Source organism: Apteryx mantelli, chromosome 7 (assembly GCF_036417845.1).
Source record: "Apteryx mantelli isolate bAptMan1 chromosome 7, bAptMan1.hap1, whole genome shotgun sequence".
In the NCBI taxonomy this organism is placed as follows: domain Eukaryota; kingdom Metazoa; phylum Chordata; class Aves; order Apterygiformes; family Apterygidae; genus Apteryx; species Apteryx mantelli.
This window is the reverse complement of record NC_089984.1, coordinates 26,910,158-26,923,435: the sequence shown is the minus strand read 5'-3', so window position 1 is coordinate 26,923,435 and position 13,278 is coordinate 26,910,158. Positions and strand designations below refer to the sequence as shown.

The window sequence follows — 13,278 nt, the reverse complement described above, 5'->3', positions numbered from 1 at the left end:
CCGGGATGAGTCTGAAAAGCATGCAATAAAAAGACAAAAAGCATGCAAATAAAAAAACAGTGAGGAAAAAGAAGGTATCAATTAGCTGTATTTTAAAAATGATATTTGGAACTAATAGGAAAAGATAGACTCATAATTGAAGCTTATGAATATGCAAATGAAAGATGTGACCAAGTTTGAACACGCACAGATAAAGTTTTTCCCAATATTTCCGCACTTGAATCTTTTTAACTCTAAAAGTTACAAATAATAATAAAAAGGGAGCACAAATGAAAACCTATTTCTATAAACAAAATAGTACATTCATCTAACTACTTTATCTGGGGACACTGCTTATTATCATTATGTGCAGTATTCCAATATCAACTGCTCAAAAGCAGTGCTTTTGCACATCTCTGTTCAATTTCTACCAAATGAAACAAGAAAAATTTAAATAAAGAAGAAATAATGAAACAAAACATGGAAACCTAAATCCAGCTACAGAATGTATAAAACGCTACAATAGCCTAAAAACTGAAGAGTCTAAACATTACTCAGACAAATTTGTTAGAAAACAAGACTGGAAAACTACTATATTTCAACTTGCATAGCTGCTGGAAAAAGAAGTGTAGCTTAAATACAAAAGAAATACAAATTATTCTAATACTAGTAAATCATCCTTTGTCACTGTTGTACTAAAGCAGATGTTATTGAATATTATTAGAAATGTTTTCTGGAGAAAATGAACTGTTTATACATATAGAGATATAGCTTTTATATGTGTGTGTGTACATGTATATTACATGTATACTTATATATAAAATGCTGATTTTTCTATGAATGGGAGATTTGCCTAAAGCTTTGCAAAAGGCATTGTTAAGTTCGCTCATACTACATGTTCCACTTATTACGGCTGCTGGCCACGGGGGGGAAAAAAAACAACTCTAACCCTATGTAGACATTTAGGAAGTTTCCTTATAGAAGGGAAGTTACTAGTCTAAATAGCACCAGAAAAAGTCCAAAGGGACATTTAGCTGACCTTATGCTGAGTAAACAGGAATTAGAAAGCTCTGTTTCCTGCCCTTTCTGAAATTTTATTTCCACCTCACCTTAGTGAACAAGTAGGTCGGAATGAGAAGTGGTGAGAACTATTTAGGGCAGCATTTTGTGAAACCAAGCACTTAACTGTGCTTGCAACAGAGTAGAAAGGCACAACAGTCTGAGCCCACCTGGCACAGGGCAGTAACTCTCCTACCTACTTTCATCATTCCTCCAATTTGAAGATCATACAGAATTTGTTTACCTGGCTTGTGATATCTTCTGACAATAAAAATACGATGTTTTGAAGACATGGACATGAGTAAACAATCCTCTTTCATGTTTATAGAATACGGTGCTCCCTTCTCAGTAGGTAAACGCAACCGACAATTACACAAGAAAAACTTACTAATATCAAATTCTGGGAGGTGAGGGACAGAGGGGGAGAAATAGGGAAGATGAAGAGAAAAGAGATTCCTTCAGTATCTAAAATCCGCAAACTGCCATTATGCTAAAGGACTTGAACAGATCCTTCTCCTTAAATAACACGATATATTACTATGACAAAAGCAAAATCAAAGAAGCATGCTAACTTTGGGAAAAAACAGTGAAGTTTGCAAAGGCCTTTATTCCCTGTAGGAGTTTGTGCCAGTTTGAAATAATGTTTTGATTAAATTTCTAGGACAAGCATCTCACACTTATGAACAGTATTTTCAAATTTGTAACATTACCTCAAGTGATCAGTAGGAAAAAGAAAAATAAAGGCCAGAAAGACTTAGATCCTCTCTGAAAGTTAACCACTGGAAAGTTAATCAAGTTTTGTCATGATGTTTTTCCCTCCAGCCTACTTAAAAAGTTTTTGAAAACACAGTAGTCTACCCAGTCCACACAAAATTCAGATGCGAACAGTTTAACATCACTTTATAACTTCAAACTCAGCACTACTATCTTGCACTCCCCTTTGGCATGCTGCATACAGGAGCACTCTGGAGTGATCTTAAGGACAGAAGAGCTGTTTTACCAAACCCTACGAAACAGAAATAATCATCATCCGAACTGCAAACTCATATTTTCTCATTGAAAATCACCTTGATCGGGAAAATATTAATTTTCCAGTTCTCTCTTCCTCCTACATTCAATTCACAAGAGCAGCCTCTAGGCAAAAAGCTATACCAGGGAAGATGATCAAAGGAGGGAAACAGCAAAAAAAAAAAAAAAATCGCCAAGCCCTTCACCTTGCCTTCTGCCTTACCTCCCAAGGACAGATAATCCCTTTACCAAATCTTTAAGACAAAATTATTTATTCATTGTATTATATTACAACCTTTAACATTTTAAAGGAAGTTGTGTCAATTTAGTTTGTTCATAATATCAACTGTATACTGAGCTCTCACCTTTGCTTCACCTTCACTAACTTTGGTCAAGAGCTTGTTCTATGATTCAATTGGTTACTTAAAATCAGGACAGTAATAACTAGTATTCAAATCATCACACTTTAAACGTGAAACAGTAATGTGCTTATCCTTCCATACTATGCTAATGTGTTTTAATTAAATTGAAAATGCACACATTTAGAACTCAGTCAAATTAAATACCTCAAACAAAAACTGTAAAATCATTCACAATTACTAAAGCTAGTAGATAGTATATTGGTTGTACCTGATAAACTAAAGACTACTAGGATACCATGACACACATTCTCACATTTTAAAACTCATAAGCGGACTACTTATCACATTAATAGTAAATGACATCAGAACTATATAAGAAAAGAGGAGGAAAAAAAGAAAAGCAGACTAAGTTATTTCTGCAACACCTAGATATATTTGTTTCAGAAAGTCACAGGCTCTCTGCACTTATGTATCATCATATAAGAAAAATTAGTGTTAATCTACACTTTAAGAAATAATTTTCAAAATACCAGTAATGCTATTGATACTATGTATAGTTATCTACTAAACTGTCAAGAAGCTGCAGCCCAGAATGCCAAATTTAGAATAAAGAAATATATTTTTAAATTAATTTCAAAATAGTTTTATTGCATCCAACTATGTTTGGATGCAACAAAATCTAGATTTAAACAAATTGTTTAAAAGAACAGTCACCAAAGTCTATTAGCCAGTAAAACTCCTTTACTCATATGTGAATATGAAACGTTTTTATTTGTTACTCATGAATGTTTCAATATTTGAACTCATTTTGATTCAGTCAACACTTTATAAATACAATATCCTGTTATGCAGTTGAAGTTACTGTAGTGTTAAGTAAGAAATAGAAGTATGACAAGTAAACTACAGCCAGGTCATAGTTCTGTAAAGAAGTCAACGCAAATGTTTCAGAATTAAGACAAAAATTATTCTCTGCATTAGTTTAGTACGTGTGTGTGTGTGTGTGTGTGTGTGTATATGCATAATTTGTTTTGAATATCAGTTGTACTGGAATGGAGAAAGCTAAGTATGGGCTAATATCACAGGACTTCAAACATTTAAAGAAAATAGTTTCTTCAGGAACTTTCTATTAATCAACTGAAAATTACAGTGGAATTATAAACATCATACAGTGGTCATTTCCTTGCCCTCCATTTCACTTAGTAAACAGCTACAGTATGTTTAGTATAACATATGACAAAGTACTTGTGCCTGCTAATACATCACTAATGAATATCTACCTATCTATCTATATACAAGCACATATTTATGCATATATACATATATTTATGCACAAATTGGCCATGTTTTTGGATTTGTATTTTCTATCAGTATAAAATATCAAAAATAAATATCACTTCTAAATTTAGTTTATAATTCTATCTGGACTCAGACTAATTCCCAATGCAAAAGCTTTCTCAACCAGTTATCACCGATTCCTGGGTAATTAACAGCCTCCCCTCAAAAGACAGCATGTTAAAACTATCTTTATTCAGAATACATACCCTACTGCTCTTATTTATTTCTGCTATATTTATCAGTAAAGCTGATAAGAATGACTTGATATATACCAGAAACTTCAGAGTACCAAATTGCTATGCGTTTTTTTTAATTTACAACTTGCAATTGTGTATTTTGGATTGTTTCTAAAGAACATGAGGAAAGCAGCATACCTAACAAAACCTGAACAATTTCTGGGAAATCTTTCATGTTATTTATTATAGTGATATTATTAAATACTTACATTGTAGACCTCCTTAATTAAGATTCTGGTCTCCAAACATTTAATTGCTTCTCCATCTTCTCCACAGTAAAGAGAATTTCTTATCCAGGTTTGCAAAGATCTATTTCAGGCACAATCAACCCTCCTAACTCTACAAGATGCATCCCAATATGATCATATGGCCAAGAGCCAAAAGAAATATATTCTTTACCTGAGAGAACTGAAGGAAAAGAAAATTCTGGGAGCAGCTCAGAAGCAGATGACAGTCGCTCTCCTCGAGTCCCACTGTTCTGCTGTACAAGAGGGCTGAACTGTGGCCCTGGTCCCAGGGACAATCGGTAATGACAGCCTCAAATGCACTTGGTGGCTGCTTCATTTTACAGCCAGAAGTGAGGACAACCTGGCCTAATGGCACAGTACTACTGCTTGTCACATGATAATCACAACAGAGGAACTTTGCCTGAACCACTTACAAGCTGAACAATATTGAGCAGAACAAATTGGTCACCTTCCTGTGTTTCACATCTGGCCTTGTTCCACATCTATTTCTGTGATCTTATCTCCAAATCTTATTTAATACATTGTATTTTGTTCCATATCAATTGCTCTTTTTGTTTTCCTTTCCAACTATCGGCTTTATATCTTTAGATTTTTTTTTTTTAAAGTGCAATCAATTTTTCTCAGTGACTACATGAAAATCTTCTGCTTCAAAGCATTTTTAGTTACCTTTCAACACCATTCAAAATTCAGATACCAACAATATTCCTACTAAATGATATTTTAAACAATTCAACATGTTTTCTCAGGACAGATGCCTTAGTGGTTTTGAAGAACAAGGTGCACTGACATATTACTCAAATTACTTACGGGAAGAGGACATTTAGCCTATTATTTTATATGTATCTCTTTCAGAGCAATATTTTCAAATTCTATCAGCTTCTTCTAGAATAGCTATATCAGAAACTGATACCAGCTATCTACAAATATTATAGATTTAGAATACAATCCTTAATTATAGACATTTCTGTTTAAAATTTTTGATTACCACAAAAACCTGAATTAAAAAATATCACTGACATTAATTCAAACAATTAATCCATTGATATTTTCTTCTTACTCCGAACATCTTTATCTTCATAACTCAATATTTAAGTAATTAAATGCTATTCATAAATTTAAAAAGTCTTATAATTTCAACAAAAGAGAAAAGAACTGGTTAGTACAAAAAACTTGCTAATGTGCATTAACATGTTGATAACAAGTTTACTGGAAGGCACTTCTGAAACAAAATCAGAAAACCTGCAGTTATGAAAGGTAGCAGATGCACATGGATAAACCTGCCAAAATTACTTGATAGTGCTGACAAGCAGAACTTACTGTGTCAACATATTGCCCAACTTTTAGAAGAGGGAAAAAAAAAAAAAGAAGCCAGGCAACAAATATTAAGCTCTTATATGAATTTGTTTTTATCAAAGTAAATGTGAACTAAACAGTTGTCTGCAATCAATATCATGGTTTCAAGACTCCTTTGATAATTTTTGAGGAAGAAGAGCAACCAGCATTAACCCAGACGACAATCTCTCAAGCAAAATTGGGTATTTTGTAATAATAAGAGCCTACCAGGAAAAAGACTGTACAAGTTTCACGAGTGTCTGAAATCAGACTCTTATTCCAGCTGGCAATGAGAGTAGTCTAAGTATTTGTTTTCAGTTTAACAGGAAAATACCAGGTTAAATTCACAGAGAAGAAAACAAGTTTCCAAATTTACATATTAACGCACACCTTAGATTTTCAGAATCTTAAATTCAAAATCAAATGAATTTTTATTTAAAAACATTATCTTTTTTTTTATGATGATGACTAAATACCTGCCAGTTTAATTTGTGACAATTTCCAGTCACTTTCACTGCTAGATAATTCTAGCATAATAATGCTCTGATCTGTGAAAATTAAATATATAAAGTTGCATATTCATTAAAGCTATACCTCATTGACCAAACCACAAAAATAAGACCATTTACTGTTATATTTCCTATAAATACAAATTCTTTACCAGAATTCATGAAGCCTCACATTTAGAGAACTTCAAAAAAGGAATAATCATGAACTGAAATGCGTTTTCTACTCTTAAAAATGACCGGGAGCTATATGCAATATTTTTTGTGCTACTATGTTCTGTGCAACGTAATAGTTTCACCAGGCACATCATGTCTGAAGACCAGTCTTTCTCCAGCCTTGAGTGCTACAGAGAGGCTGAGCAGGGGTTTAGCAGGAGCCGCTCCGCCTTCACCTAGGGCAGCCAATACAAAATTAGCAGCTCTCCCTTTAAACAGAATGAAGCAGCAAAATGAAATTTCAGGGCTGAGTATGAGATACCCTCTCTGAATGGGACTGGAAAGTGCATAGGAATGCATATATCTTACTCCAACAATCTCTTAAAGTGATTGGTTTTTTAACTTTGTTTCTAATACTAAGTGTCAATCTAGATGCCTTTCTTACAGTACTACAGGTTAAAAATGTTTGACAGTTCATACTTTGTTGAAAAAGCTATTACTGAAAGAGAATGCATATATATGATTTCACTGTATTCCAAAACAGAAAATTTCAATCCGTCTGAGACTACAAAAGCTAACCTAGAAAACATTTGAGATTCACTTCACCTTGCATAGACCTAACTGCAAGTGCATGCTCTCCTTTTTTCAATCTAAAAATGGAATTAACACCATGACAGGTTTCATTCTGCATTAAAATTGCAAATCTTCTATGTGGCCTAGTTTCAGCTGCAATTGATCTGCTTTGTCGTCATAGATTAAAAAAAAACAGTGAAGGGCACTGCAGCTTTAAATATTTCAGAGCTATGTAGCTAGTAAATAGACTCCATTGCAATATGGCTCTGAAGGTCGTGTCCTATTGTCTCTTTTCTCTGCAAATATTTTGAACAGCACAAAATGCTTTATTTTATACAATACCTCCCTGTCATTTCTAAATCACGTCAGTTGTATTAGGCATTTCCTTACTGGAAAGGACAGATACGCCACTCTTTCCATACACACCCACGCTGCTTCTAGATGTATTCAAAACGTACACCGTCAATATAACACCACGGCTATACAGATCAGACAAATACAGTGTTTCATATGTATACCTTATGCGAACAAGCCCCCCTTAAACCCAACACAACATAAGGACAGTTAGTTATTTCAACAGCGATAAAATAATTTACTAGATTTCTGGTCAAGAAGCATCTTTGATTAAAATTAACATGCTCTTAGAAAACTGAAACCAGCGATTTTAATGTCTCCTCCTGTTTCTCACATACGAGAGAACACGAAAAAAAATAATTATACAAACAGAGCACCGATAGAATAAAGTCTGCCAAACCTGTTTTCCATGAAGGTTACTACCTTTTTAATGCTAAAAATAATAATAATAATAAATCCTGGTGATATTTAAGAATAAATTACAAGAAAAATAAGACTCTAAACCTTAAGCCAGAATTTGGGATCTTTGAGTATGCACTCCCTAGGATCAGCCCCAGTGATTTCATATGAGGTGACTATTTAGTGCAAATATTAGTTACGGAGATGCCTCTCAGGTAGAACAGTAACATGAAATACACCCCTGCAGTAAATATAACTCTGTGACAGCTGTCACCATGTAGAAGGTGCACGTAGTCATTTACCTGAAAAGGCAACAGATTGTTGCCATTATCCGTCCTGAAAGCGTTGTCTTCCATCCAGGATTTGGGAGTTAAGGGTGCAGCCCGTGGGAACTTCGGAGGGGCAATGACATTGCTGGAGAACGGTTTTTTAAGGGGTGAAATGGGATTGAGGGGGGAGGGTACGCCGACCCCCACTCCCACGCCAACCCCCACTCCAACTGCCCTTCGAGGGTCCCTACCAGCCTGCAGCCCACCCCAAGGGTTGGAAGGTGTACTCCAAGCCGCATTTTGATGGTTATTCCAGCTGGAGGAGGAAGAAGAGGAGGCAGAGGAGGAAGACGGCTTGCTGGTCATGATGGGCTGATGGCTGTAAGCAGCATTTCTCTGGGCGAAAGGTGCCTGATTAGGGCTCACAGGTGACCTCCGCTGCTGCTGCTGCTGAGCTTGCTGCTGCTGCTGCTGATGTTGGTGGTGTTGAGTCTGAGCTAGGCCAATTTGAGGCGAGAAAGTGCCACCAAACACAGGGTTGACGTGGTGCGGAAAATTCTGGAAAAGCATTGTCCCATTGACTGGAGTAATCCCTTGGAAAAAGCTATCATCCACCGTGTTTGTGGTCCCTGTAGACCAGGTGCTGCCGAAGGAGGGAGACAAGGAGGTGCCGGCTGCAGGTTCTTGTTGAGGCTGGTGAAAGCTCAAGCCAGGCAAAATGGGGGACTCCATCTGCATCTTCTCCTTGCTATTTTGGGCAGGAGCTGATGTGCCGATACTAGTCACTGGGCTGCTGTCTTCTGGTTTGGGTGTCTCCGACGAGATGGGTGTAGAGGGGGCTTCTGCTGAGTTTGGATCTTGCTGCTGCTGCTGCCGCTGCTGCTGCTGGGGCTGGGCTTTGCTTTTGTCCATCAGTAAATCATCCTGCATGGTTTGCGCAGCTGAAACAGTAGGGGAAAAAACCACAAAGACAGATTATTAACATTGTCATTCATACTACAAACCAGGCTGTTTTAATCATTTGCCTGCCAAAAATCTCGTCCTATTGCTAGCGCTGTGCTACAGCAAGTTGCAAGGCAAACCCGTAATCTCCCCCTCCCCCATTTAGGAATATGTAACGTTTGATCGTGCCAGATTGCCTTTAAAATATTTTTTAAGATGCTTCACCCTTTTTGATGCCTTGTTTCCCTTCAGTTTAAATGAGAGATGTGCTTATAGGGCAGAGATATACAGCAATTTCGCCACGTCTCTTTTCTCTTACACCGGAACTCAGAGCTCTCACCCTGCAATGAGAAACTGATTCTGGTTCCTGTTTTTCCAAGCACCCTCCTCCTCCTCCACCTCCTCCTCCCCCTCCTCCTCCCCCTGGTTATTTGCATACGTCAATAAATACTGCTGCGTCCTTCAGCAAGGTTAAAAAGACACCAGTCTTCACTCTTCCCCGCCCCTTTTCTATTAGGGGACCTTTAAAGGAGCCGGATGCCTATTTTCCTTAATTAACAAACAAGCTTTCAATTATTTAAATTTCACAGAGAGAAAGCACACACAAAATCTTGCGCTGATTACGGAAGCAGTTCTTAGCTGCACAATCATTTTCTGGCCTTTTTTCGCTAGACAGCTTGCTGTTTCCTTAGGATGCATGGGAAACAACCATAACGACGAGGTGGGGGAAAAAAGATGTAGAGACACTTCACACACACCGATGTGCAGTTATATTTGTCTTTTGTGACCTTACAACCTTTCTGTTTAAAATGGTATTTTACATCAAAGTAGTCCCTGGTTTAAGTGTATTTCTACTCACTGCATTCCTATATATGAGATATCACGAGGAGAGTAATTTGTTTATAGAAAAAATTAAGGTCAAAATGAGCATATCTGGAAGGCAGTATTAGACTCTGAAGTTTCTGATGCTTTCACGATAAAAAATAAAAACAGGATAAATCAAAATATTTTAAATATAGACATGCCACATTTCAAAACCCATCTTTATATGCACAAAACGAAGATTAGCAAAGCAATTTATTTGCTAAATCAATACATAAGCATAAATTTAAACTTTAAGAATTAAATGCATGTAGTATGATTGAGTCTTATATCTGCTAGAAAAGGTACTTCATATAAAATAGGTCAGATAATACAATTTGAATATTCCTTTAAAACAGTAGCACTAATGCATGTACAGATGTTAAGGAACAGCAATTGCATGAAACTAGAACAGGCACTTCCACATTTTGCAGACTTTTAGTCAATTAAAGAGATCATTATAAATCTAAAAGTATTTTAAATGAGCCAAAATCACTTACTTTAATTAACCATGTTTAAAGATAGTCATTGCTGGATACCTAATCACATTTCCATTGAGCTAATCATATGATGTAGCTTAATGAAACAAAGTAAACTTAAACCAAATCTATAAATTGATTAAGAAGGGTGTCAAAAAGTGAAGTCAATGACCCTCTGCTTTCTGACATCAACTGTTTTCAGATGGCCCATGTCTATCTTTAAGACTTTTTTTTTTTAATCTCTTCCAAGTCATACACATTTGTTAATTAAAAATGAATATCAGGACAGGTTTCTGCTATCAGGTTACTGCTCATGCTCTCTATTATTTCTCTGTTTAATATGTAAGCCTAACAACACAGGTTTATGAACAGACTATGTAGTGAGACAGCATTACGGCAAGTTCCTAAGAAGAAGGGAGTAAACTATTGCAACTGAAAAGTGCAGCACTGCTGCTGCTGCTGGGGGTGCAGAAAGCCTTGTGAGGCAGTTTAAAGCAATACTGCAGTAAGCCGTAATATTCCAAGCTCTGTGTAGCTTTCCATTAGCTGCATTTCTATCAAAATCACCATTAGTCCTAAGGCTGCATAAAATTGCTGATGATTCCACATCAGAGAGAAAAACGCAATGTTTATCCCTTCCCAGGTTCTGAGACATCAATATAAAAATATATTTAGAGAGAAAAACATAGCAGCTGAAACATTAAAATTCTGTTGTCAATAAAGTCTATTTAAATCAGTTAGTCACCAAGTTATCTATAGTTGCTACTGCAGCAGTTGTTTCAAATATGTATCTTGACTTAGCTATTTGTTTTTGAACTTTATCCTGAGGACTGCAATCCACATTTGTTTTCATATTACTTCTTAAAGGTAAAATTTCTGCATAATTCAACCCTCTCATCAAGGTCAAGACCTACCTTTAATGAATGAAGCCAGTCTGAATGGAAAAACACTGGATAATGACTTTGAAAGACAGGCCAGCCAATGTCTAATGTTAGACTAATATGTAGTACCTCTTGATTATTTGCTGGTGTAAATACTTGTGCAAATTTACAATCCAGCACAGGAATCTATATCCCCATAGCAATACCAGCTCCGTTTCATGCAGTAACCCACGCAGTCAATGCAGAAATTCTTAAGGAACAGTTACCTTTGGATTTTCTGTATTTAAAGATCAATAAAAGGACAGTGTGTTTATTTCCTTCTTTCGGCTTTGGTATATGACAACTAGGCGACCACTCGGGCAAGAGCACTTTGACAACTGCGAGGCTGGAGCGCATGCTCCCCCCCCCCCCCCCGCCTTGGGGGAACTCTGGGCTTTGGAGTCTCGCCTCCACACGGCTCTTCCCTCAGGGCTGCGGCGAGACCAGGCGTCCCGAAAGGAAGGGGGCTCCAAAAGGAGGAAACGCACACAAACACACCCTTTCTCTGGAGGGAAAAGTGTTGCAGTCTGAATCACACTGGGAAAATAAATATCCGTCAAACTGAGCTGGAAAACAATAATAAAATAAGAGCTTCTAAATAGTTTAATTAATTTATAAACCCAGGTCAAATAGCTACCTAGTTAGAACAGCAATCACTAGCCAAACTGTTCTGGTACAAGAAATTAATTTTAAGCTTATACCAGCTATAAAAAGATTACACTTATTACAGATGAGACTGTGTCAGGATTCTTAGCTGAAGAAAATATTAATCTGTTATAGTATCATTTTTAAAAACATATTCCAAAGCTCATATGCAAATAGGGCATGTAATTTAAAAAATAAAAATAAAAAACAGCACATAGGCATTAAGTGGTGCTATACAAATAGTTTCAGATTTCCAAATTACCATTTTTCAATACCAAATTATTGTCAATAACCTGGCAATCCTGCCGATGGAAAAAAAAAAAAAAAAGAAGTAGAAATTTCTACTATTTAACTTTCCCTCTGCCCTGTACTCTGCAGTTCCTCATTTCAGCTGCCTCCCTTCCACCACCCACAACCCACATATCTCCAACCTCCACTTCAGTGCATGGCCTGAAAGGAATTCCTCTCATCATGCCTCCACATTTTGATGATTAATATAGGTCAGGTGTAGCTTTCAGAATTTAGTTTACAGACACTTGTGTTTGCTGTCTTATACATGAATAGCCAAGTTCCTGGTTATTCTGGACGAAGCGCTAATGCTCATATGGAAGTTACATAACTGAAATCAGCAGGGTGAAAACATCAGTGTTTTATAAAATTGTTTGCTGACTGTTCAAAGGATGAAATATACTTTGCTTTATGGATGAAAGAGAGATGACTAAAGCTGAGAAAAAGAAATTAGGGGATTTGAAAATGGGCCGCTGAACAACATGTCTTTGCTTTCTACAGTCTGTTTGTGTTGGACTGTATGGTCTGCCTGCCTTAAATCAATGGTGTAATTAAGAGTTTCTCAACACTTGCTCTGACTTGTTTGTGCTACTCTGAACCATTAAGAGCCAGGAAAACTGCCTTCTTACAGCAGTTGAGGATTCCTCATTTATTGAAATATCCCAGCTAATACAGGGCTGGCTCTGTTCACTGAATACCACTCCTTTATGTCCCTTTTTATTTCTGGATTATTGCTTTTCAGATGATTTGAGGATGCATGTGGAAGGGACCACAGCCTTGCTGTCAGTTCTGCGCAGGGGACAGCTTCACTCTGCAGATCAATCATTAAGATAAGCAGAGTGCTCACTATACATCCAGAAATGGAAAAGCACTTTATAACCAAGAAAGTTGGGGTATAAAGGCAGGGTTTCTTATATTAGTAGCCACTAGAAGAAAAACAATTTTTATTTCTATCAGTTAGCTCTTCAGTAAATGAAAGTTAAAAAGATAATAAGAACAGCTGTATCAGAACACAAGAGCTTCATTCAATCTGATATCTGAATTACTTGACCTGGGCAAGTTCCAAAGAAACAAATGTAAGAAAGGCTCAAATGAGCCAAGCTAACTCAATGTATTTTTACTTTCTGAAATACACTCAGTGTATTCTTATTTCCTGAAACTCATTATTTAGTAATTTAAGCCTACTATGGGTAACAACCTACGCTAGCCTTTTTACCAGAAAGTGAACATTCCAACTAGCTTGAAGGTTAAAAGGAAGCCTTATGTTATCAAAAAACTGAGTTTTATTGCATAAACATTTTTCTCAGATTTGCTTCATTTTAGTTTC

At 36.5% G+C, this 13,278-nt stretch overlaps 1 protein-coding gene across 2 annotated transcripts in view; it reads right to left on the bottom strand.

The window, feature by feature from the left end:
* CPEB3 (cytoplasmic polyadenylation element binding protein 3) overlaps positions 1-9,085 on the bottom strand; it is a 90,404-nt gene extending 81,319 nt beyond the window's left edge. For both annotated transcript variants that reach the window (XM_013951149.2, XM_067300077.1), the window contains exons 1-2: positions 8,984-9,085; positions 7,850-8,757 (exon numbers count right to left, since the gene is read on the bottom strand). In XM_013951149.2, the coding sequence (XP_013806603.1) occupies positions 7,850-8,746 (897 nt within the window). In that variant the 5' untranslated portion in view covers positions 8,747-8,757; positions 8,984-9,085. The remainder of the gene's footprint in view (positions 1-7,849; positions 8,758-8,983) is intronic.
* Positions 9,086-13,278: the final 4,193 nt, after the last annotated feature.